Source organism: Terrapene carolina, unplaced genomic scaffold (assembly GCF_002925995.2).
Source record: "Terrapene carolina triunguis isolate 2854851 unplaced genomic scaffold, T_m_triunguis-2.0 Scaffold242, whole genome shotgun sequence".
Taxonomy (NCBI): Eukaryota; Metazoa; Chordata; order Testudines; family Emydidae; genus Terrapene; species Terrapene triunguis.
Window position 1 is genome coordinate 2,316,721 of NW_020664593.1, and position 25,374 is coordinate 2,342,094.

The following is a 25,374-nucleotide window of genomic DNA, read 5'->3' on the forward strand; positions in this document are numbered from 1 at the left end:
TGATGGGCTTTTTTTAAATGACAGGTGGTGGATGCGGAGGCAGGCGATTGGCCTCCCAGGCCCACGTGACAGGACAAGGCCCTTCCCGCGAAGTGGCCACGGGAGAGGTCACGTGGGCGGCGCCGCATAGCGCTGGCCCAGTCACGCCGCCGCGAGGCGAGGGGTCACGTCGGCGGGGTGGAGCGGAGCGCGGCGGACGGGCGGCCCGAGGCCCATGTGGAGGGGGAGCTGCAGGGCGAACCGCCAGCGCCGAGGAGGAGGCCGGAACCGCATCGTCGGGCCCCACACGCACTGAGCGCGGATCCCGGCCCCGCCAGGCCGCACCATGAAGGGGTGAGTGCGGCCCCGAGCTCCAGCCCGGCTCTGAGCCCGGTGGGGCCCGGCCCGGCCTCGCTGTGACAGGGGCCTCCCCGTGTCCCGCTCAGTGTCGCCGCCGAGCTCCCGCCCGGCATCCCCGGTTGGCGGCGGTTCGCCCTGCCTCTGCCCTGGCCGGCCGGGGAGCCCCAGGCGCCGCGGGATCAGTAGGGGGAGCCGCTGGGTCCTACCGGGGCCCGGAGTCTGCGCGGGCTGCCGGGACTGGCGGCGTGATCCTTCCGCGCCCGGCTGGGGGCCAGCCTTGTTCCTGGGCCGCCGCTCCCCAGCGAAGCTGCACAAACACCGAGACGTTAACCGCTTTCCAACCGTCCCACGCGCCTTGTCCGCCCCTCGCCGTGACCCGCCACTTCCCGACCAAGTCCCCGCTTGGGTCACTCCGGGCAGCCCCCTTCCCGTCTCCCAGCTCTCTGCGCCCGGCCCCCGTGGCGTGCTGCTGGACCGGGCACTTGTCTTATGGATAGCTCGTGTGTGGAACGGGCTAGAGAAAACTTAGCTATTGAGTTGCAGTAGGTGCTCAGTGTTAAAGTAATGCCCGTTAATGGTCTATCGGGTAAACACTGATACTTCTCTACAGGAAGCTCACAGCACCTTGCTCTTCGAAAGTACCCCACCTGCGCGACAAAAGTAGCTCTCCTATTCCTTGTCTCACCTTATCTGCTTTACTACAGAAATACTGGGTGGAAGAGCTGGTTCCTTCCATTCTACTGTTGAGAAATGCAGATTATCGTTTTGTGCGGAGGTCTTTCCTGTGAAGTTATCTTGCCAAATTGATATAAAAACGAATTAGTTCTAGCATACAATCTCCTTAGCTCCTTTCACGATAATAATAATAAAGATCTAACCAGTGTCATCAAATTGGTAGCTGGAAGTCACTCAGCAAAGTCCTGGATTGACCAGGAAATAATGTTTTATCTTAAAATGTTGCCTGCCTGGGCCAGGTAGAATTTTGTGTGACTGCTTTATAGGGAGGATTGAAAGGATGGTGTAATTTCCATGAGTATTTGCTTTGATGTAGCCTTTAAATTCCATTCACATTTCATTGAGGTTGCAGGACATGGATGGATGAGAAAGAACTATGTTTTGTAGCTAACAATGATTTCTGCAGTGTAATCTGTTTGGAGTCTCCCTCCCTTTCTGGTTGTCTTGTGAAAATGTAGCATAGGGATTTCAAATGTGGTAAATGAAACACTGATTCCACTGCTAAACAGAGGCAATGTGGTCTAGTGCTTTGAACACAGGACTGGAAGTCATGAGACCTGGGTTCTGTTCCCAGCTCTGTTGACCTGTTTGTGACTTTGGGCAAGTCATTTCACCAGTGCCTCAATTTCTCTTTCTATGAAATAAGGGTGTTCCTAAGCTGTCTTCCAGAGATGGTGTTGCAAATAATTACTGTTTGAAAAGTGTTGTATAAATGTCAGATATTACTATTCCAGTTCGGCAGCTTAAGGCTGGGTGAATGATCGCTGAAGTACTTAGGTTTTTAAACCCCTTACCATTTGTTATTAACTGGTTAGCAGTTGGGATGAGGTCACATAACCAAGTTTTATCATCAAGCAGCCTTGGTATCTCTCATTTTCATGACTAGTTTCAAACAATTTAAATGGTTTTCGGGGACTGAGTCAGTGAAGCTGAGAGATGAAAAAACAGGCTCCAAAACTTAGACATCAGGTAACAACGTGGAATGGTTCCATAGAAATGCATACGAATAAAAGATTGCCCAACAGGAGTGATGGATTCCTGTCCCTTTTCCCACTTCCTTGGAGCTAGTCAGAGTTACCTTATTTGGCATAGGCAAGTACATGGGAAGGGCAATAGAATTGATCAGCAAAGGTGAGCCAGCAGTTACCATAGTTATTAAGGTAGGTCAGCTCCTTTGTTGCTGGAGCTAGAATTTTGTCTTTTTCTTCTCTTTGTAACCCATCTCACAGATTTCTACAGCTTGGCTTTTCTCTGACTCCATGTTGATTGTGAATGAGGCAGAGGAGCTATTTGGGCCTGGATACGCTACGTGTATGTCTATGCACGTCAGGGCAGACCAGACTGGGGTCTCTTGGCAGGATATAGTTATAGGCAGTACTCATAAGTGTGCCTGAGAGCTGCACTATCCTTCTAGTGCAGCTCTGTCGAGTTCTCTGTACTCTGAGCTTTCAGTGGCTTCTGAGTTTGGGGCTCCCATACAAGTAAAACACCCCACTACCACCCCCTCCTAGTGATTTAATACTGAATTTTATGTCTCCAATCCTGCTCCATTCAGGTCAGTTCAGGAAGAAGCCATTCACAGTTCCCTAATGTTCTGTGACCCTTCAGATCTAAGGAGGCAGTGGCACAGTGTATGTGGTTTGTGGCTCTTCTCCCCAATCACTCTGAATTTGAAAGAACATGCAGCAGTGAAGCTACCTGGGCAGTTGCTTCATGTCCTATGTGGAGTCTACCATATCATTCAGTGTGGCCATATCATCGGCATAGGCCCAGAACCCCCTCTGCTGAGAGCAAGGAGAAATTAATGAGAAGTTAAGGGGCCTTTGCTGGCAGCTGTTGTGGCTCCTTGGATTCCAGCGAGTGAGCCCAACTGTCAGCTTCTGAACAAGTCTTCCACTGCTGGTGCTCGCAGAAGTTCCCATGGTTTTCTTCTAAGGAGACCTAGGCTACTGGGGGGAGCCTCTTCCCGTTTTAAAACTCCTGTCCATTGGACTTTCCAATGCTGGAAGTTCTAGCAGAAAAATCCCTGTTGCTGAGGGATATTGCATCAGATGGCCTCCTCTGGAGAAAAGCTATGGTTTCTTTCAAGGAGGATGTGAAATCATCTAGGTGTGGAAAAACTGTTTTCTCTGATTTGTTGTGTTTTACAAGAGGTTAACCAGACTTTTGGAATGGTAATTATCAGGATCTCATTTCTTTTTCTGAAGATCATGATCATATTTGCTTTTCTCTCATCTTCTACACCCTCCCCATTTTTTCATGACTTAAGCCATGTCTACACTACAAAATTACGTCAACCTAACTTAATGTTAGCATACAGCCACCACAGTTATTAAATCGCTTGTGTGTGCGCACACTTGGCTCCTTGTGTCAGCGGTGCACATTCTCTCCGTTAGTGCTTGTATTGATTGTACTGTCATTGTGGGGTGGCTCCTGAAAGCCAGTAACAGTCGATGTAAGCAATGCATTTCTGCGCTGACACTGCTTTGGCCTAATTACGTTGACCATGACTCTATGCTGCTTTGGGAGGTGGTGTTACTAAATTAGCGTAGAGAGGCACTTACATCAGCAGGAGCCAAATTTAAGTGAAGACCCTTCCAGAGCTAGGTCAATGCAAGGCAGTTTATGTTGACTTAACCCTGTAGTGTAGACCAGGCCTTACTCACTAAGTTTATCCAATGTAAAGGTTATCTGCAAAACTTTTTCAGGTTTGTTCACTTTGCAGCTTGTGAAATTGATGGTCCATGGAGATCCAATTTTGTTTCCCTTATTTTTGCCATAAACCCAGTTTTCATTTTTTTTTTTTAATTAAAAATATTGGCTCTGATTAGTGGGGGGAACAACTTGAGTGAGAGGAACTTGAACTCCACCCCCTGTTGACCTCGCTGTTTGCATGCAAAGCAGATGCGAATAGCATCCCTTTCTCTATATCACACTCTGTTACACTGTTTTGTTAAAGTTGTTACATTGCTGCCTCCAAGCAAGGACTATAGAAAGGGAAGTTCTCACTGACTTGCAGGAGCTCAAATTACAACTTGCTGATTAACATTTCTGTGGGATTTGTAATGTGTCAGAAAATAAAGTTATACCACCTGCTGAGGCAGAAGGGGTGTAGCCAAAAGGCAGACTTCAAAGAGGAATGAAAAACAGAAGAGCGCTTTCTCAGAAGCTCTATCTATGGCCTTAAGGATGACACTATAGGTTGATTCAGATGTTATGGTATTGTCCAGGACGGTATTTCTCAATGACTGGTTTATGGACCAGCGCTGATCTCTGAGATCTCCTTGACACAGTTTAGGAAGGCAGCAAACTGCTCCCTGGAATCAAAAAGGTTGAGAAACACTGGTCCAGGGGACCCAACTGAAATCAGGACCCTACTATGCTAGATACTGCACACATGCATAGTAAGCAACGGTCTTTGCTGCCTCCCATCTCCCAAAAAAGCTTTGAAACTTGGAAGCCTTGCAGATGAACTCTTCCAGAGACAGCTATGGGCTTATGGAGGTGAGACTACAGTTGGGAACATTGAATATAGGCAATAGAAGTGGTGGTAATATGCATGAAACCCCTGAAGAGCACATGACGAATAGCTATGGCTAGGCTTAGTCCTCAGATGAGTAGGTATTGAGGAAACTTGTAAAGCCCTAATGCCTGAGGATATCAAACTGCAGACCAAGTTTGTGAAGCCTTGTGCTCACATTGGACTCCTTGCTGCACCTGGACAGGTAGGCTGCCACAATAATACAGAAATGTTCTCGTTCTTCAGTTGGCTAGGAAAGTGAGTCCTGAACTGAGGACCTAGATCTGGTAATCCTACGCTTTCATCTACCTTGAGTAGAATGTGACCATCACACAACAGCCGCATTTGATACAGCACACTGCAGGATGCATCAGAAGCAACATGAGAAACACACATTTACTTAGCCCTGGCAAGCTGGGGGACAAATTTAAGCCCTATATGGGGAGGTGGGTAAGGAGACAACGGGGGCATGAGGGTATGGATGGGAGGCAGCAGGAGTGATGGGATGGCTGGGGCTGGCACCTGCTGCCAAACAGCCAGGGCTCCACTGTTGGAGGAGGCAGCGAGGGGCCATTGGGGGGAGTGGGGCGAAGATTAAGCCTTGGATCGGCTCCTGAAGTCCCATGGCCGGATTCCAAGCCCCACAACGAGCCTGCCATCCGAAGGCTGAAGCCCAAACCCCACCAGCCCCGGAAAGGTGGGGAAACTCTCACTGGCTGCCTGCATCTCCAGCATTTTTGGCTCCAGAGGAGGGCATGGCCCAACCCCTGTTGGCAGCCCTGGGAGGAGGGGTTGCTGCTTTGCACCCCCCATTTACCCACAGGAGGCTCTGGCCTCAAGAAAAGCCCACAGTTGGCTGCATTTGAAAAATGTTGCGGGGAAGAGGAGTAGGTGTGCAACCCACAGATCTTCAAGGGATAGTTGAAAACAAACTGACATTCCCCTGAGTAACCTGTGTGCCTAGCAAGAAAGCTAATCTGTTTAAGAAAACTAGAGGCTCTTCTGGCTTTGAAGGAGATTCTAAGCAAAGCTATACTTTGCAGATCATTCATAGCTCTGTTTCATTTTTATTTTATGGGAGTGCATTATCATGTCTCAACTTCTGTTTTAACTTGCAAGCCAAAACAGAAGCAATAAAGTTAACTTGCTGCATACTGGGCAACAAGCCCTCTCCTAAGTGCTCAATTTGTTAGTTAAAATTTTTTTCTCCCCCAGCCCACTTTGACTGTTCCTTGATATCGCCAGTAAAATTTGTGAGTAGGAGATTCTGTTCTGCTAAATTTAAAACATCAGCTGCTTTAGATAAATCTGAGCCCTATCAGTTACACAGAGATCTGTTTCAGTCAGGTACATCCCTTTAGGAAGGGACTTCCATTACTTACTGTGGTAGTGTAGACATAGCCTAAGTTGACCTACTGTACTCAACTCCAGCTACGTAAATAATGTAGCTGAAGTCGACATACGTTAGGTTGAGTTATCACGGGGGGGTCGACGGGAGAAACTCTCCTGTTGACTTACCCTACTCTTCTTGTCGGGGGTAGAGTACAGGGGTCGATGGGAGAGCAATCCACTGTCGATTTGGTGGGTCTTATAGAATATCAGGGTTGGAAGGGACCTCAGGAGCAGGACCAATCCCCAATGAAATCATCCCAGCCAGGGCTTTGTCAAGCCTGACCTTAAAAACCTCTAAGGAAGGAGATTCCACCACCTCCTTAGGTAACCCATTCCAGTGCTTCACCACCCTCCTAGTGAAAAAGTTTTTCCTAATATCCAACCTAAACCTTCCCCCACTGCAACTTGAGACCATTACTCCTTGTTCTGTCATCTGGCATCACTGAGAACAGTCTAGATCCATACTCTTTGGAACCCCCTTTCAGGTAGTTGAAAGCAGCTATCAAATCCCCCCTCATTCTTCTCTTCTGCAGACTAAACAATCCCAGTTCCCTCAGCCTCTCCTCATGAGTCATGTGCTCCAGCCCCCTAATCATTTTTGTTGCCCTCCGCTGGACTCTTTACAATTTTTCCACTTCCTCCTTATAGTGGGGGGCCCAAAACTGGACATGGTACTCCAGATGAGGCCTCACCAATGTCGAATAGAGAGGAATGATCACGTCCTTCAGTCTGCTGGCAATGCCCCTACTTATACAGCCCAAAATGCCGTTGGCCTTCTTGGCAACAAGGGCACACGGTTGACTCATATCCAGCTTCTCGTCCACTGTAACCCCTAGGTCCTTTTCTGCAGAACTGCTGCCTGGCCATTCGGTCCCTAGTCTGTAGCAGTGCATGAGATTCTTCTGTCCTAAGTGCAGGACTCTGCACTTGTCCTTGTTGAACCTCATCAGATTTCTTTTGGCTCAATCCTCTAATTTGTCTAGGTCCCTCTGTAGCCTATCTTCACTAGACCCCGTTAAATAGACTACCGGTGGATCGATCTCGGAGCGTCAATCCCGGCTGTAGTGTAGACATAGCCTTATGGTTGAATGGGGCTGAGATTCTTGTAACATTAAGAAACTTGGAATTTCCCTTTCCCCTCTTTATAGTGGGTTCTAACTGGTTTTCAAAGCTCTGAATATTGACTGTCACTGAAGCTTCTCATCATGATTCATGTTTCTGGGAAATGATTTGAATTCCTTTTGAACTGTAAACTGGCATAGCATTGCTTCCTTTGAATACACCATCAAGGGGACACATTCAGCCCTGGTGTAAGCAGCTGCCAGTGAAGTGAGTGGGACTTGTCAGTTCCACCAGGGCCAAATAGGGTATTTACCCACCAACTTCAAATCTCTAGTTTGCACAGTAACACCAACTCTGCGCTCCCCTATGTATGGTTTTCAACCCATACCACAATGAGTTGTAATTAGATCTCAGGGGGAAGCAGGCTTGTATTTGGCAAGCACTTGAAAGAATATAGGGCAGTGATCATGAGAGTGGAAGTGTTCATGCCAGTGTTCTGGGCAGGCTTCCAGTTTCAGTAACTATATAGCACCTCACTAAATTCCCACTTCCATTTCAATTTGATCTAGAATCCTTCTTTGTTTCCTTTCTTAAATTTGTGTAGTGTTTCTGTGCATTGTCAGCAGCTGCATTACTCCCCAGAAGTGGTAGGTGCCCTTCAATAATGAAGTGATTCCTTTACATAATGTTTGTGGGATGAAAAGTGATGGGAAGATCAAAGTTTCTCTGAAGTTCAGCTTGTTGCTAGACTTATAATTGTAAGACCAGGTTTCTTAGACATCCTTGTAACTTAACTCTGGAAGTTGAGCTTGACTTTTTGAAAACATGAAGTAGACTTTTTTGGACATTAAATTAAACAAACACTTTTGCAGTTTGAGATATTATTTTTTTTTTTTTAAATCACAAGTGTTGATGAAGAAGAATGGTGTAGTATTTTTGTCCAATGGACCCAAACTCCACCAGACTTGAAGTTGCATGTATTCTGTGACACACTTTCCCTAAACTCTATAGTGAGGCCCCTTGAATTTCATCACATTGTGACACTACACAATGGAAATTCTTTGTCAGCTCAATTTAAATAGTCAGTGGAGATTCTATTATCTAATTTAGTAAAAAACAGTACAGTCCTGACCCTTTGCTTTAATTTGGTATTAAATTCTATTTTATGTTGACAAGTGTAATGGGCTGCAGAATTTTGTATTAAAAACACAACTATGAGGTAGAAATTTGGGAGTGGGGTGTCAGAGCAAGAAATTTTGGCATCTGGGTAGGGGACAAATGGGACTTCTGACAACTGTATAGGTGACAGAGTAGTTTGAGATTATGGGATGAGGACATCAGGTGGATGTTTCTGCTAAAATTATTAGTGAAATGTAGGGTTCGATGTTAACACTCCATTAAGATAGGGACATTTCATCTCGTTGATTGTTTCAGGCTGTCTGAAGTCTCTAGTATATATTACTGCATCTGTTACGCTAGAGCAGTGGTCTCCAACCTTTATACACACAAGATCACTTTTTGAATTGAAGTGCAACCCAGGATCTACCCTGCCCCTGCCCTGCTCACTCCATACCTCCCCCCTCCATTGCTCACTCTCCCTCACCCTCACTCACTTTCATGGGGCTGGGGTTCGGGAGGGGGTGTGGGCTGGGGCCGAGGGGTTCAGAGTGAGAGAGGGGGCTCTGGGCTAAGCCTGTGGCAGGGGTGGGGTGTAAGCTCTGGGAGGGAGTTTGAGTGCAGGAGGGGGCTCCGTACTGGGGCAGAGTGTTGGGTGTAGGAGGGGGTGCAGGTTGCTGGCTCTGGGAGGGGGCTCGGAGTGCGGGCTCCTGCCGGGCCGCACTTACCTCGGGTGGCTCCCGGTTGGTGCCGCAGCAGGGCTAAGGCAGGCTCCCTGCCTGCCCCAGCCCCACGCCACTTCTGGAAGAGGCAGCATGCTCCTGCGGCCCCTAGGGTGGGGAGCACATGACTCCGCGCACTGCTCCTGCCTGCAAGCACTGCCCCCGCAGCTCCCATTGGCCTCAGTTTCCCATTCCGGGCCAATGGGAGCTGCAGGGGCAGTGCTTGTAGGAAGAGCAGTATGCGGAGACACCTGCCCCACCCCACCAGGGGCTGCAGGGGGGTGCTGGCTGCTTCCGGGAGCGTCATGGGGCAGGCAGGGAGCCTGCCTTAGCCCTGCTGCGCCGCTGGACTTTTAGTGGCCAGAGATCGCGATCTATTGTCAGAGGCTCCAGGATTGACCAGTCAATTGTAATCTACTGATTGGTAACCACTGCACTAAAGCCTGGTCTATACCTAAGACTTAGGTCAAACTAGCTATATTGTTCAGGGCTGTGAAAAATTTCTTGCCACGTGCTATGTAGTTAGATCGTCCTAACCCCCACCATAGACACAATTAGGTTGACAGAAGAATTAGTCTGTTGACCTAATTACTGCCTCTCAAAGGGGTGGATTTACTACAACCATGGAAAAATCCCTTCCATGAGTGTTGGAAGAGTGGCTTAGCTAGAGTGCTACAGCTGTGCCACTGTAGCACTTGTAGTGTGGACATACCCTGAATTTGTCTTTAAAGTTTTCTTCACCACCATAAGGGATAGAAATTTTGCAACAAATTACGTGAAGGGTAGAATGCACAGAGATGGCCTCCTCATGATATATTAAAAATGAAAACTATTTACTTTTCTTAAATACCTTGGGCATAGAATAGTTTTTAGCAAATAACAAAAGAATGCACATTCATTACTAACATTTTTTTTCAAACACTATACTTGTATTGTCACTGATGCAAATTAAGAGAAAAGCATGGCCAAATAAATATTTATCTTGTGTAACAACAGATATGTTTTGTCCGAGATCTGTTTGGTCTAGGGCAACTTTACAAGTCCTTAGATTTGAAGACAAAAAACTTTCTGTGCAGACTGACTTTTGCAGATGGTGAGCTTCAGCATGTATGTGCTGAATGGTCTCTGTTCTTCACGCAGTTATGCTGTCCTATCTCTCCCTAGACAAAATGAATCTATTTTTCTTTGTCCACAATTCTTCGCAGCTAATGCAGTATATGTGATTTTCAGATCTTTAAGGCCTGTTATGGAAGATAGATATTGTCCACGCAGGTGCTCTGAAGAGCAGTGTTGGGCCAGGTTGAGCTTTGAAGTCCTGTGCAAACTGGAGGAGCATTTGGAGAGAGAGGCCTGTGTGGTGAGAAATGGAGGTTTTTGGGGTGTAATTTATGTGATGACTTAATCATATAGTGATATACACTGAAAATACGCTTTCAACAAAAGATTCCTCTGTGGCATTGTACCTGGTCCTCTCTGTTCTTGCTGGCACTGACTTTTCTAGATGAAATCCAGTTACAACTGCTATCAAGAACTGGGTTTGATGCATTTTAAAGGACTATTTGCAAGCTTGTGGATTTTAGAAGAACCATGTCTAGAGCACTGAGTGAATGTTTAGATGAGACCCTGCACTAATGGCATGTTAGGTATTTTTGCAGCAGTGAAAAGAGGGGCTTGCAACATCACCACTTGCTCCAGGGTAAGTCACCTTGGTTCAAGCCTTCCTTTACGCTGGTGCAGTGCAATTACGCTGAGGAAAAGGAGAGAGAGGTTGCACTGATGCTGATGCACTAGTGCCAAAATCCTTAATGTAGACATGCTCAGAGTAGCCTAAGGCAAAAGAGATAGCGGTGACACAGAGGGAATGGCAAAAATTGTGAAGGAGACAGGAAAAATGGGTACTTTGTGGAGTAGCTCAACAGGGCCACTTGGTTCCCAGCCATTCCTGCTTTTAATATGCTCAGATGTCTTAAAATAAGCTATAAAGTAGAAGTAGGGTGATATTAGCTGTGTATGTGGCATTGGTGATGTCATTACTGGAATATTGCGTGCACTGTTGGTGTCATACTCTAAAAGGGAGATTGAAAAACTGGAGAGGGTTCAGAAACAAGCTACAAAAATGATTAATGATCTGGAAAACACACCTTACAATGAGACTAACGAAGGTTAATTTATTTAGTTTACCAAAGGAAAGGTTAAGAGGGGGCTGGATCAGTCTATAATTATCTACAGAGGGAGAAGATACCTGATATTTGAGAGCTCTTTAATCTAGCAGGCAAATATATGACAAGATTTAGTGGCTGAAAGTTGAAGTCAGCAAAGTTCAAATTGGAAATAAGATGCAGTGGGTTTTTTTAACAGTGAGAGTAACCATTGGAACGTAGTGCCAAGGAATGCAGTAAATTCTCTATCACTTGCGTTTTAAAAAGCCATGCAGTCTTGATTTAAAAAGATAAGATATGCTCTAGTAGCTTAGCCACAAGTTTTTGGGCTCAATGCAGGAATCACTAGGAGAAAACTATGGCTTTTGTTATGCAGGAGATCAGACTCAGAAGGATCATTATCATCTAAGCCTTAGAATCTATGAATGAAACATCAGCCTTGCAGACCTTGTGAATGCTACAGTAGCTGTACAGAAATAATGCACGCTTTATAAAGTGTGTTTGGGCTGTGTACACTTAAAGTGTATATATTGGGGGTTCTATTCCCGAGTCCCTAAGATCTGTAGTAGCTCTTGCAGACTATAACACTATGCTTAGAAAACAAAAACCTAAATTCCTTCATTGCTGGTAGTAGTTGACTTGATAGTTAATTAAGATGGATATTGTACCTAAAGTGTTTAAATACAGTTGAACTTGTGAGTAGCTAATCAAGAGACTAAAAAAATGTTTGCTTAAAGAAGTTGATCTCTTAATAAAACATGTATCCCGCATGTTTGGGGCAAGGTACTTGAAGACAGGAGGGTACCTAGTTTAGCAGAGGTCATACTGGTTTTACTCTATTCTGCATATGTCACCTATACTTTTTGTCTTCTTCCAAAGACACTAACCCATGTGAACAGCTCCAGCTGTTTGGAAAGAAAAAGCACAGGAAATAAAAATTCTAGAGACGTGTACTTACCTCGAACCTTGCCAGCCATATGTCTTTGTAAAATGGTCTTCCTGAAAACAGAATTGTTATAGAGTTTAAAAAAAAAAAAAAGCTAATGGTGTCACTTGGGCAGAAGAAAATTCTAGTTGTCTAGACATTAGTCAATAAAATTGAGGCTGTAGACTACTCTGGAATCATCCATGCTTGCTCCTCAGTCATTACACACAATGGGCTGGCAGCTCCCTATGTATAGTGATGTCCACTTGGAACAGGGTTTTTTTTCATTATGCTAGTCCTTGCTAAAGCTGTTGAAGCATTCTTTTAAGTCCCCCTCCATAGCTTGGAGAGAAATTAATAGGGATGGTGGGTATGAAAAGGGTATCTTATTTCTCCTCAGTATTGTTCATAATGGTATTTCAAAAGTTGTAGATTACAGTCACAGTTCTGTTCCTGTCATATTTAACAGCAACAGTGACTTTGACTGTAATCTGTGACCTTTCCCCCCCAAGCAGTAGTTCACCAGCATGTTAAAACAGATCTAGCTCAAGTGCTAGTGGCAATATTTTGTGCAGTCTCCAGGACTCTCTGGGAAGGAGGTTTAGGGAGGATCTGCCTTTCATATGTTAATTTGACTTCTCTTAGGTTTATCCACTAAGGACTTTTGTTGAAAATAAGCACAAATTCAGGACTATCTTGTTAGTAGTTGGACTTGGCTAAGGACCTTATTCTGTACATTGAACAGATGGAGAGAGGCAAGCATGAGGCTGGCACAGAGACCATTTTAGTGAATCTGTGGTAAAAATTTAAGGGGAAGGTTTGAAAACTAGTGCCACTTGTCTCACAGGGAGATTCTGACATTCTCTTGTCATGTTCTCCTTTTGCTCTCTTTCTCCAATGCTGCCACAACCACACACACACACAATATTTTGTGGATTGCCAGCCTTGTGTAAGCATTTCAAGACCTTTAGCATCTTCTGAATTTATGGTACTGATTGGGACTTTTTCTTGGTATTAAAGCAGCTGCCCGCAAAAGAGGGAGTAGGAGCTGTGTGTGCGTGTTGACCCCACACCAATGATTCAGGTAGCTATTCAATTGGTTGTTCAGCTAACTAGCCCTCTATGTATAAATAAAATGCCTGGTTTTAACTATTTGATATACTTATAAATTGTGGGTTTGTAGAGGTGTTAAGCATGTTTTGATTTGTTCCAGTAGCCGGATCGAGCTGGGAGATGTGACGCCACACAACATTAAGCAGCTGAAGAGGTTAAATCAGGTCATTTTTCCTGTCAGCTACAATGACAAGTTCTACAAGGACGTGCTGGAGGTTGGCGAACTAGCCAAATTAGGTACAGTTTTTGTCAGTAGTTTGGGGGTGGTTGGAAGTATTACCCTCCTCTGTTCTTGGTATTTGTGACACTAGCTCCTCCTGTTCTGTTAAGCAGTGAAAATATGCTTAGCTCTGTATAAGACACAGAAGAAGCCACAGTCCCTACCCTAAAGAACTTGCAGTCTAAATAGGGTCTCTATTGGGAGTAGGTGTTCTGTCCATTACCAGGGGAAGCACAGGAAGATGTACATGGAATCTCACCCCTTCTTCCCAAGTGGTTCATTGGCTGGACTTCTGATTAATCAAATCCTTTGACATGAGCACCACAGTGCAAACATCGCCCAGAAAACGTTAGCCAAGATTTAACATTTACCTGAATGTTTCTTGGAGCAATGTGGAAGGAGTTAAGTCATATGGAGATATGTCCAATTATCTGACTAAAAGTTTTATTGTATTTTAGGGAGGAATATAATTATCCATGTTCCCCGGAAAAAGTGGCTGTGGGGAAAGAGAAGTGAAGGAAGACAAATGAAGGATAGGATATTTATAAGACTTGAGATTTCTAAATGACCAAAACTTGACTGTTTCCCCTCTCTGGCAGCATATTTCAATGATATTGCAGTGGGTGCGGTGTGCTGCAGAGTGGATCACTCTCAGAACCAGAAGAGACTTTACATCATGACACTTGGATGCCTGGCACCCTACCGAAGGCTAGGAATAGGTAAAGCTATCTGCATTTTGATCTGTCTCTTCAAAGAAACATGAGTCCTGGGCCAGCCTACTGAATGCTTTTCCAAAGTTTTCAGTTCCTTTGATACAGCAGAACTTAATGCTTTATTAGAAGATGATTCCTGTCTTAGGAAGGGAACTGTGGGAAAGAAGAACTTGGTTTATAGTGAACTCTGCTTTCCCTGTCCTGTGGAAGTGAAACTGCACTTCTATAGTGCTTTCTAACTCAAGATTTCAAAGGGCTCTTTATATATCAAGCCTAAGACCCTCCCTGTGATGTAGGTATTCTATTTTATAGATTAAAAAAATACTGAAGCAAAGAGAGGTGAAATGACATGCCTTAGGGTCTCACAGCCAGTCAGTGGCACACATAGAAATATAACCTGCTCTTCTTACTGGACAGTGCTCCTTCCGTTCACCATCACAATAAGTTAACTCTCCTTGTTTGAGGGGAGCTGCTATCTTCTGTGTACATCATGGTGTATAGTTTGGGGTTTTTTCCAGCATTTTCTCCCAGATCTATGGGCTTCTCACATTAATCCAGGCCTTTTATTTCCATTAAAATGTTTCATTGGGACAAACTGAAGCCAAAAATGAAGTTTTATTCATTTAAATTATTTGTTACCTGCTTGTCAGGTAATGTTAATAATACTGCCAATGCTATTGCTTAAATTTAATCGCATTCTTTGCTCACTTTAAGGCCCTAGAAGCTTGCTTTTGAAGAAGGTTCTCCTATCAAATCATTGGTACCACATAATGTTGCTTATGAGCATTGCTAGGCTTTAAGCTTTTTCTGTTAGCTTGAAAAGCATTAAGGCATTTTCTTAAAAGAAATTATAAAGAATTAGACTTTGCGAACAGTCAAAGGAGAGAAGATAGGCCTATTAACCTTAATTTAATTTGCTTAAACTCTCTGCATCTGTTCACCTATGGGGAAAATACATCACAAGGTGTTGGGAGGCTTACTTCATAAATATGTAAGATGATTTGAAATATTTCATAAAAGGTGGTACAGAAGAGCAAACTAATATGTTCAGTAATCTTTTCTGTTCTAAGTATGTTTACTGGTCTTCTGATGTGAGGTTTCTCTTCTTTTTAATGTCTTCTTTCGCAGGGAGTCCTCCTTCTGATTGATAATTTTAAGCCTCCCTAAGGCCTTTGGATTTGGGCAACTTAATTTTAAGTTACTGTTTAAAATACCCAGTGTATAAATTTTAATGTTCATAGCAGCCTCAAATAACACTTAAAACATGAACTGCAGTGTATAGTATGCTAATTTCAGAGTACAATAACAATGCTCTCAGCACTTGCTCTAGGAATATGTCATATGAACTCACTAAGAGTAGTACATCCCTGCTTAGGGAATTAAACAGTTATAGAGCTGACTGCAAACATTAAATTGATTTGGTTGCACATTTGTGGGGTGATTAAGTCTCTCTTTATTCCTTGGCAGGAACTAAAATGTTGAATCACGTCTTAAACATCTGTGAGAAAGATGGCACTTTTGACAACATCTATCTGTAAGTAAATGACACTCTTATTCTCCTGGGTTTGGGAGAGGCTCTATAGGAGAGTGAGGAGGGTGCAATATCATTTCAGTTTCAAATGCTGTGGAATGATGGGTCAAACGTGGTCCCATCTTACAAGTACTGCCCAGCCAGTCAGCACTTAAGTTCTGGGTTTGTTCCAGGCACTGCCCAGTAGCAGAAGCTTCCCTAGTTTTGGAAGGTTTCCTTCAAAAGTAGTGCTGAATTTTAAAGTCGGGCTGTCGATTAATCACAGTTTAACTCATACAATTAACTCAAAAAAATTAATCATAGTTAAAAAAATTAATCACGATTAATGGCAGTGTTAAACAATAGAATACCCATTGAAATTTATTAAATATTTTTGGATGTTTTTCTACATTTTCAAATATATTGATTTCAATTACAACACAATACAAAGTGTACACTGCTCACTTTATATTATTTTTGATTACAAATATTTGCACTGTAAAAATTATTAAACAAAAGAAACAGTATTTTTCAATTCACCTCATTCATAGATTCTAGGATTCTAGGACTGGAAGGGACCTCGAGAGGCCATCGAATCCAGTCCCCAAGTACTGTAGTACAATCTCTATCATGAAAGTGCAACTTAAAATGTATTTTTTTTTGTTGTTATATAAACTGCACTCAAAAACAAAACCATGTAAAACTTTAGTCTACAAGTCCACTCAGTCCTACTTCTTGTTCAGCCAATCGCTCAAACAAGTTTGTTTACATTTATGGGAGATAATGCTGCCCACTTCTTAATTACAATGTCACCTGAAAATGAGAACAGGCTTTTGCATGGCACTGTTGTAGCTGGCGTCACAAGATATTTACATGCTAGATGTGCTAAAGATTCATATGTCCCTTGATACTTCAAACGCCATTCCAGAGGACATGCTTCCATGCTGATGACGTTTGTTTAAAAAAATAATGCGATAATTAAATTTGTGACTGAACTCCTTGGGGGAGAATTGTATGTCTCCTCATCTGTTTTACCCGCATTCTGCCATGTATTTCATGTTATAGCAGTCTCTGATGATGACCCAGCACAAGTTGTTCGTTTTAAGAACACTTTCACTGCAAATTTGACAAAATGCAAAGAAAATACTAATGTGGAATTTCCAAAGATAGCTATAGCACTTGACCCAAGATTTAAGAATCTGAAGTGCTTTCCAAAATCTGAGAGGGATGAGGTGTGGAGCATGCTTTCAGAAGTCATAAAAGAGCAACACTCTGATGCAGAAATTACAGAACCCAAACCACCAAAAAAGAAAATCAACCTTCTGCTGGTGGCCTCTGACTCAGATGATGAAAATGAACGTGCTTCGGTCCACACTGCTTTGGATCGCTATCGAGCAGAACCTGTCATCAGCATGGATGCATGTCCTCTGGAATGGTGGTTGAAGTATCATTTTTGAATGCAGGGTTTTTTTGTACATAATTCTACATTTGTAAGTTCAATTTTCATGATAGAGATTGCACTACAGTACTTGTATTAGGTGAATTGAAAAATACTATTTGTTTTTTACAGTGCAAATATATGTAATCAAAATAAATGTAAAGTGAGCACTGTACGCTTTGTATTTTGTGTTGTATTTTAAAATGTAGAAAACATCCACAAATATTTAAATAAATGATATTCTGTTATTGTCTAATAGGGCGATTAATCACGGATTAATTTTTTTAATCGCTTGACAGCCCTATTTTAAAGCACTGTAACTACATGCTAATGGCCAAGCAGCAAGATTAATTAAACAATGGGCAGCATTAAAAAATAAACAAACATTTACCACACTGATATCTCCTCTCCTTAGAGTAGAGAATACTACAAATCCTATATTAAATTAAACTGTCACAGGTGGTAAGTGTCTATAATGATACCCAGTCCACTCATGTACATTAAAACACCAGATCACTAGAAACTGTGCTTTCAGTCCTCTGCTTCAGAGCAGTTGACTGAATCTTGAGCCTCCACCAGGACTGCTGAGGACCCTAGTGTGTGGAATGTTTAACAAGCTAGTATCTCCTGATGGATTAGTCACTGCATTAGCAGGAAGCTGGAGCAAAGACCCTAATGGGAGAATTCTCAAAAGTTTACTGTGCTGACTCTGGCTAGTAGTGACTGATAGGAAAAGCATTGTAGAGGAGCGTGTTTCCAAACTAACTAAAGTGCTTCCTGCTCTCTCTTCTCGGAGGTAGTAGCCTATCAGGCCCATCTTTAAACATTTGTTAATTGATACTAGTTTTCCTTCTGTCTCTTCAAATTAAGAAGCTACAGTAATGTGCACATTGGAAGACTAATTGATCTTAAATATCTGCTGCTGTTGCCAAAAAAAGGGGGGGGGGGGGCCCTACATAAACTTTCTCTCCACCTACCAAAGTACTGTACTAGGATGGGAGATGAATAGCTCGCAAAGATGGGCACACCAAATACCTGTTAAGGGTGGCCATATTCTTGGTTTTGCTGGCACTTGGGCCAACATCTTCAAATTTAGGTCCCTAACTTAAGGCCATGTTTTTGAACATTGGTTGCCCAATGTCCGAAGTGTGAAATGCCTTCTTAGATGTTGACCATTGCTGGAGCTGTGGACTCTGTTTTTGTTCCGTTGGTTCTACATCATGTCATTTAGCACCTTGATATGTGAAAGCAGTGATTCCCAGGCTTTTTACTAAGGCAACCCACCAACTGCATTTTGTCTGTCTTTGCGACCCACCATTACATAAATGCACCCTGCACCCTGACACAGCAACCCTAATCCCAGCCCAGTTGCAGAAGGGAGGCCCTGGGGTGGGAGTGGGGAAGTGCTGGAGAGCAAGCTCACTCCACTGTGGTGACTCCTGTCCCACCGGGCTTTGCTCCAGGCATTGATGCATGGGTTTGCAGATCTTGGAGCTGGGAGTTGGCCTAGCCCCTCAGGACAGGAGCCACTCCTGCGAGGTGAGTTCAGGTCTGGCTCACTGTCCAAACCTCCAGACCTCCCCTCTGTCCCAGGATGAGAGAAGTGTGTGTTTGCCTAGGCCAGGGCCCTGTGATGGGTTAATCTGGCCCTGGATGTGGCAATGCATCTGGAACCTTGCTACAATCCCACTGGTGGGTCTGGGACCCACTATTTGGGAAATGCTGTACTAAAGCATCTTGATCCACAAGCATCTGGAGTGTCTGTTCAACTCTGAAAATATTTAGTTAACAGATACTACTGAGCCAGCAGGAGTCGAAACACACATCTTTTTTTATAAGACCCATGACAGAAACTAAGTCCCCTAGCAGTTTAGCATAGAAAACTAAAGGCTGTTTAGGGGGATTATCCGCCACCTCCCCAAGAGTTTCTGTTCTCCCAAGCTTTGTAAAACTCTAAAGAAGAGGGAGAAATGTTTCCCAAACCCCATAGAATCTGTCTATGCTACAAAAACTGTTGTATTGAAGGGAAGGTGCTGTAACGCAAAGCCCCAACCATATCTGAACAGTCTGGTCTTGCCTCTGTGGATTGGGCCAAGGCATGTGTTAATACCATCAGAGCACTCTTATGTTGTGGTAGAATCCATGACATGATTGTCATTGATAAGCCTTATTTTACTGTAGTGTTTAGAGTGTGTTACTGAAGGAAGTTACACAATCAAACTGCAGTAGTGTCTCCAGTGAAACTAGGTTGTATTGTTATATTTCACAAAATATCTGCCACTAGGGTGACCAGATGTCCCGATTTATAGGGACAGTCCTGATATTTGGGTCTTTTTCTTAGATAGGCTCCTATTATCCCCACACCCCGTCCCGATTTTTCGCACTTGCTGTCTGGTCACCCTATCTGCCACTTTCATTTCAAGACAGGTTGAAGCTATTGAGCTGATACTGTTAATACTTAACAATTCATATTATCAAAACACTTTATATGCTATCTAGTTGATCCCCACAACAGTTCTCTCAAGAGAGGCGTTAGGTTTACTTTACAGATGGGGAAATAGAAGCAGAGAGGTGAGGTGACTAGCTAAAAGTCACAAAGGAAATCTGTTAGCACAGGATTAGACGTCAGAAGTTCCTAATTCTCAATTCTGTGCTCTATTAGACCATCACCCCCTCACCTCAATCATAGGGCCTAGTCTACACTGACAATGCTAAAGTGCTGCGGCAGCGCTTTAAGGTGCCTTGTGTGGTTGCGGCGCAGCACTGGGAGAGAGTTCTCCCAGCGCTCTTAAAAAAAACCCACCTCCACGAGAGGCGTAGCTGCCAGCACTGGTGCACTGTCTACACTTGGCACTGAAACTTGCTGCGCTCAGGGGGTGTTTTTTCACACCCCTGAGCGAGAAAGTTGCAGCGCTGTAAATTGCCAGTGTAGACAAGCCCTTACTCTCTATCCCTGGATATACAGTTCCTGAGTGTGTCGGCTACGTTTTATACTACAGAAAATGCTGATGTCTTTTTCTCTATCCTCCTATGTGCTCTAGGCATGTCCAGATCAGCAACGAGTCAGCAATCGACTTCTACAGAAAGTTTGGCTTTGAGATCATTGAGACGAAGAAAAACTATTACAAGAGGATAGAGCCAGCAGATGCTCATGTCCTGCAGAAAAACCTCAAAACCCCTTGTCTTGGCCAGAACGCAGATGTGCAAAAGACCGACAACTGAACAAAACCCCAATGAACACTTTCTTGCACTTGCTTGTCGCCAAATAAGGAAAGAGAGGCCTGTTGATTTTTTTTTTCCTCCCTTCCCTTCATCTTTTTTTTTTTTTTTCTTGCCCTCTCTCCAACAAAATGTAATGCTTTTCCCAAGGATTGTCCAATCATGTTTGGGTTTTTTAGCTCTCCTTTCTGTTCGACAGGATGGGAAGAGGTGTACAGATCTCTTTAGTTTGAGGTGTGGAGGGCTTGGGTAGGCTTTCCTGAAGTCAGTTTCCTTCGGAGAGTGATTTATCTCATGCTTTCACACCGAAAAGTAGGGCCTAAAAAAATCTGTGTATTGAAAGAAAAAGCAATATCTTGTCCTTTTGAGTTCTATAATACCAGTTTGGTTTGTACAGCCCCTGAAATATGTGTGAACTTCATTTTAGCAATTCTCTTGTCCCTCTTCTCTCTTCTCCCCCAGGCCCCCCAAAATGTTTAATCTTTCCAAATATTTTTGTCTGACTTTTTCTCCATCTCTTGCTGAGAAGAGCAGGCTGGTTTACCAGCACATTTATTGTGCCTGGGCTGAAAGTTATCACCCCAGCTGGTGCTACATTCCTTGATTGACCCAAAAAAGGATTCAGAGTGAGTTTTAGTTTCTTCCTTTTCACCTACCATCACCATTCAAGGTACCCCATTCCCACCAGACTCTTGCGAGGGTAAGAGCTAAATCCAATGTCAGCAAGAAGAGCTTTGCAAAAACATGTATCCTGAGGTGAGGTACTTGTTTTAAGAGCAAGTGAAATTCTCCAGGACTCAGCTGTCCATAAGGGGCAGTTCTTTTTATCCAGACTACTGGAATGGGAGAAAGGACTGTAAGCATCATGTCCACTTCAATTCTAAGGCAAGTGCCTGTGTCCAAGTGTCAGTTTGGTGCTAGGGATGTCAAACCTGTGGTAACAAAGAAACCTGGGATTGGAGCAAGGGTGGAGGAACCAGGCAGTGAGACTGAGAAGGGAAACCAGAGTCCTGACCCTAATCAAATAGCTTTGCAGGGGATCTCAGAAATGGCCTGGCCTCTGCTTGGCTTGCTGAGTTTATATGCTCTGTGGGTATGAAGGGATTAAGAACTGCTCTTTGAACTCCTCTGAAGACTTTTCTCCCATCTGCCAGTGATGCAGTTCTCCTCTTGGAAAGGGTGTTTCATGGAGCACCAGAGAAAGCAGCTCAGTCTGGAACATCTTATGGGATTTGGAAAATAGGCTGGCTGACTGGCTTCTTCCTAGTACTGTAACATAAAAACTACAGTAAACTTTTTACTGAGCTCTGCTTTGCATCCTTTCATGCTTCATTTGCGTTAATTTCAGTGCTACCTTGTACACGCTGTTGCCAGCAGTTACATACCAACTTGACCTAAGAGACTCCTCCAAGCATCTGGGAAATGCACTGAATTGAAACTGACCCTCCTGCCCCATCACCTGGATTGAGATTAAACTGCATTCCTTTGCCATTAGTGTTTTTTTTTTTTAAATTCAGCTGCCAGTTGAGCCCATCTGCTTCAAAAGCCTTCAACCCATGGTGCACATAGCAGTATACATCTTGTGAGCAGGTGCTGTTGCTCTGAGGCTGACTTGGGAACCAAGGATTTTGACGTTGGGGGTGTGAGAATAAGGCAGGAAAAAATCTCTCTCACCTCATATTATGCAATCTACTTCCCTGGTATCAAAAAGAGGCAACCCCAAAACTATCACTACTCACCATGAGGTGCACAGAGGTTACTGAAGTGTAGCTTTTTGAATACATTGATAAGCCTGAACTGGATAATTGCTCATTGACTTCAGTTTCTGGGTTTATGCTAGTTGAGTATTGGTGGTAGAACTCCCCGTTGGCTTTGTAAAAGCCTAGCTATAGTGGCCAGGGGAACTGTGTTCATATCGCCCTTTGGTGGACTCTAGCTAGAAAAGTGCTGACAGTGTTTCCTTGGCCACAGATTACCTAGTTTTGTAAAAGTTTTATAGCATAGTTAGACCCTGCCTACACTGATTATGGAGGCAGTTTCAGCACCTTTCTAGCAAGAATAGTGTTGAAGCACAATTAGTTCCTCAGATGCCAATGTGGTTTCTTGAACAGTTGTAGACAGGACTAAAAGGTGTTGTTAATGGGGGGAGAGAATATGCATTGGAGGATGTTCATGCAACACAGCTATAGTTCAGACCATAGCTGTTTTTTGTGCCAAGCTAAGTGATCTTGATTCTTCTAGAATTAAGTGGTAAGTGTTTGGGTTGGGGAGGTGAGTATAGGGGTGAGCTTTTTAGGACTTGCTGTTGTAGGCTTCCATAAATCAGTGGTTTGCACGCAGTTTTCCTGCAGGTTTCAAAAGCATAAACGAGTCTGGTGTCTGGACTAGCTTGGTTTGTCTCTGTCCCTTTTTGCTTTGGGCTGCCATCATTCTATGAATGTATCCCTCAAAAAAAATTCTTAGAACTCCCATTCCACAGCAAACTTGTCTCACTAACTTCCAACTAAATAATTTATAGGAAGTGGAAGGGAGAAACCAGAAATCAAGGCTCCTTTTCTCAGACTATTAGTCTTGGAAAACGGTTTTTTGTACGCTTAAGCACACACATAATAGGTTTAATCTAAAACCTCTTCAAAAGCTCCACCCCATACCTGGGAAGAAGAGCAATAGTTCTGGCTACCAAACGGTTGTATTAATATTAGTGTACCCAGACTGTTGGGTGTGGGAGGAGAACTTACTCGGTGCTGTCAGTAGGAGACACTGGAACAGTGTTGAGTATGAGTTTGTCTGCAGTAAATTTCTGTTACTTCAAATGTTACTGCAGCAGGACCTCCCATTAGCTTGAAAATAACAGCATATGCACAACAATTAAAAAAGTTAGGAGTGTCTATGAAATAATCACCAGCACTTCTGTTCTGGATGAAGAGCTTGCAGGCAAAGTTTAGGCTGTGTACATGCAAGTTGCTTTTAAACCTCTCTACAATTGGTTATGTCATCCATCAGTTGAACCATGAAGATAATGTCCTCCATAAAGAGACATTCACTACCAGGAAACTATAATATAGGGGCAAGAGAAAAGAAGCACCCAGAACTATGTCCCTCATTTGGGGGGCTGGAGTGTTTTGGGTTTTTTTGTATACACAAATGGGCTGGGTTTACATGGTGCAGTTAATAGTTAAGCCTGCCGATTTAACATGACATGCTGTTACAGCTAAAACAAATAAGTGATATTGTGTTAATTCTTGATGATGCCCTGTGATGTCTAGTAAATTTGAACCAAAACCCCCCACTGTTACATTCTCCTGTCCTGTGCTGTGATCCAGGGTCAGCAGCTATGCAGAGAGTCTGTTTTGTAATGTGTGTACTGACTTGGATGTTTTTTTGGAATCTGCAACTGCCTCGTACTGAATATGGCTAAGATTGCCCCTGCCTCTTGATTAGGACTTTGTCTGAATGTGCCGGTGCACTGTGCAGCTTACAGATGCATCCTCAATGTTATGACTTTTAAATTGCAAGGGTAATCAAATTCTTTACAAATATGATGGTCCATTTTTAATCTAGATCATTGCCCTTGTACATCAGGAGCATGTTTTGTTTTTCTCAAACTCTTGAAAGTAAAACTTTTAAAAATACTGTTCAGAATAAACGTGCACTATTGGAGTTATGTCATCCATGATTTGTCTTGTGCATTTCTTGCAACTTAGCTTTGTTTTCCATCAATCCTTGGTCTGTCTGAAATCAGGTGTGGGGTTTTACTCAGGTTCTTCACAGGCCATGCAGCTTTCCTGTCCTGATGATCTTCAACAAATTGAGCAGCATGAACTGTGGTATGGATCTGGCAGTGTGGTGATTGCTGTGTATAAGTGACTATCGGGGAAGTGACTTTTCCAAAATCAAGGGCCACTCACTGAAATCCCCTGCCTTATGTGGGACCAGAGCAACTGTGGACACTGAGCTGCTCTACTTCTGTGGTATTGCACAAGGAGAGGGGCAGCAACACAAAACATGTTAGGCTTTGTAGGTTAAAAAACACTAAACTGTCTCTGGAAAATAATTGCCAGCCATTGCAGACCATGAAGAACAAATCGTGTGTTTCCTGTGAGAAATGCAGGCAGCTGTAGTCTGTACCTGTAGAAGTAAGTGGTCTTAAGGTGCAGAGAGCACTGTGAATCTGTTTTGGATCAAAGAAAAGGTCACTATTCATCCTGTTCCTATTGCTGCAACTGCTGCCCAGCCTCATCTTGTTCATAGCGTCACTTGCTAGAGCTGGTCAGGAACGTTTTGACAAAACACTTTTTGCTGAAAAATGCCAATTCAACAAAACCAAAACTGTTAATACAAAACTTATTTCCAAACTTGAAAAATGTTGAAAAGGTTTTGATATCAAAAGATCTTGTTTCAAGATTTTCTAAATGAAAAATTTCAAGTTTTGATTTGAAAAAACTTGTTTAGAAATTTATTTTAGAGATTTAAAAAAAAAAAAAATCTTGCGGGATGGGAAAAATGTTTCCTGCTCAGATCTACTTCTTGCCCTTTTTCACTTGCAATTTCCATTCCCACAGTTCTTTCCCACTATTACTCTCCTTTGCTTCAGCCCCCACAGCTACCCCCAAAAGCATATTTTATATTATAAATATATAACCCTGCATGCAAATTGCCAAGCACAATTCAGACACTAGTGCAATATCAATTATAACCTGGAGGAGTGTGTGACAAGGATTTTGGCCATACTTAGTTCCCTTACCTCCAAAACCAGCTGGAAATGCCCCAAACCTTTTCTTTTTTAAAGTTAGGCTATATTCTGATCTTAAACCACAGTGGAAGGGATCATCATCTAAGATGCTGCAGGAGGCAAACATGTTGCTGGACTTGGTCCATCACTGTAACCTTACCCTGGGAAGTGAAATTTAGACAATGATTGATTAAGATTTGGTAGTATTAAGAGGTTTCTTTAGGATTGTTGGTAGTGTCCTCTGTAAAAGAGGCATGGACAATCTGTCAGTAGTAGCTCCAGGCACTGCCTAAGAAGGGGCAAAACTTGCCTGTTTTGTTTTTTCTTTTTAAAAACCTCCCATTAACTCAGAGAAGGCTGTGAGAGACTCTTTAAGCACTACAAACAAAAGAAATGACCAAATTTAAAGTCCCGTATATACTCGTTCATTAGCCCATTCGTTTATAAGCCGACCCCCCA

At 43.4% G+C, this 25,374-nt stretch overlaps 1 protein-coding gene across 1 annotated transcript; it reads left to right on the plus strand.

Annotated features, from left to right (window-relative positions):
* Positions 1–146: 146 nt before the first annotated feature.
* NAA50 (N(alpha)-acetyltransferase 50, NatE catalytic subunit) lies at positions 147–23,854 on the plus strand. The gene is made up of 5 exons (XM_024202273.3): positions 147–333; positions 13,187–13,320; positions 13,903–14,022; positions 15,484–15,550; positions 20,006–23,854. Exons 1-5 carry the CDS (start codon positions 326–328, stop codon positions 20,184–20,186), a joined length of 510 nt encoding a protein of 169 aa, XP_024058041.1. The 5' UTR covers positions 147–325; the 3' UTR covers positions 20,187–23,854.
* Positions 23,855–25,374: the final 1,520 nt, after the last annotated feature.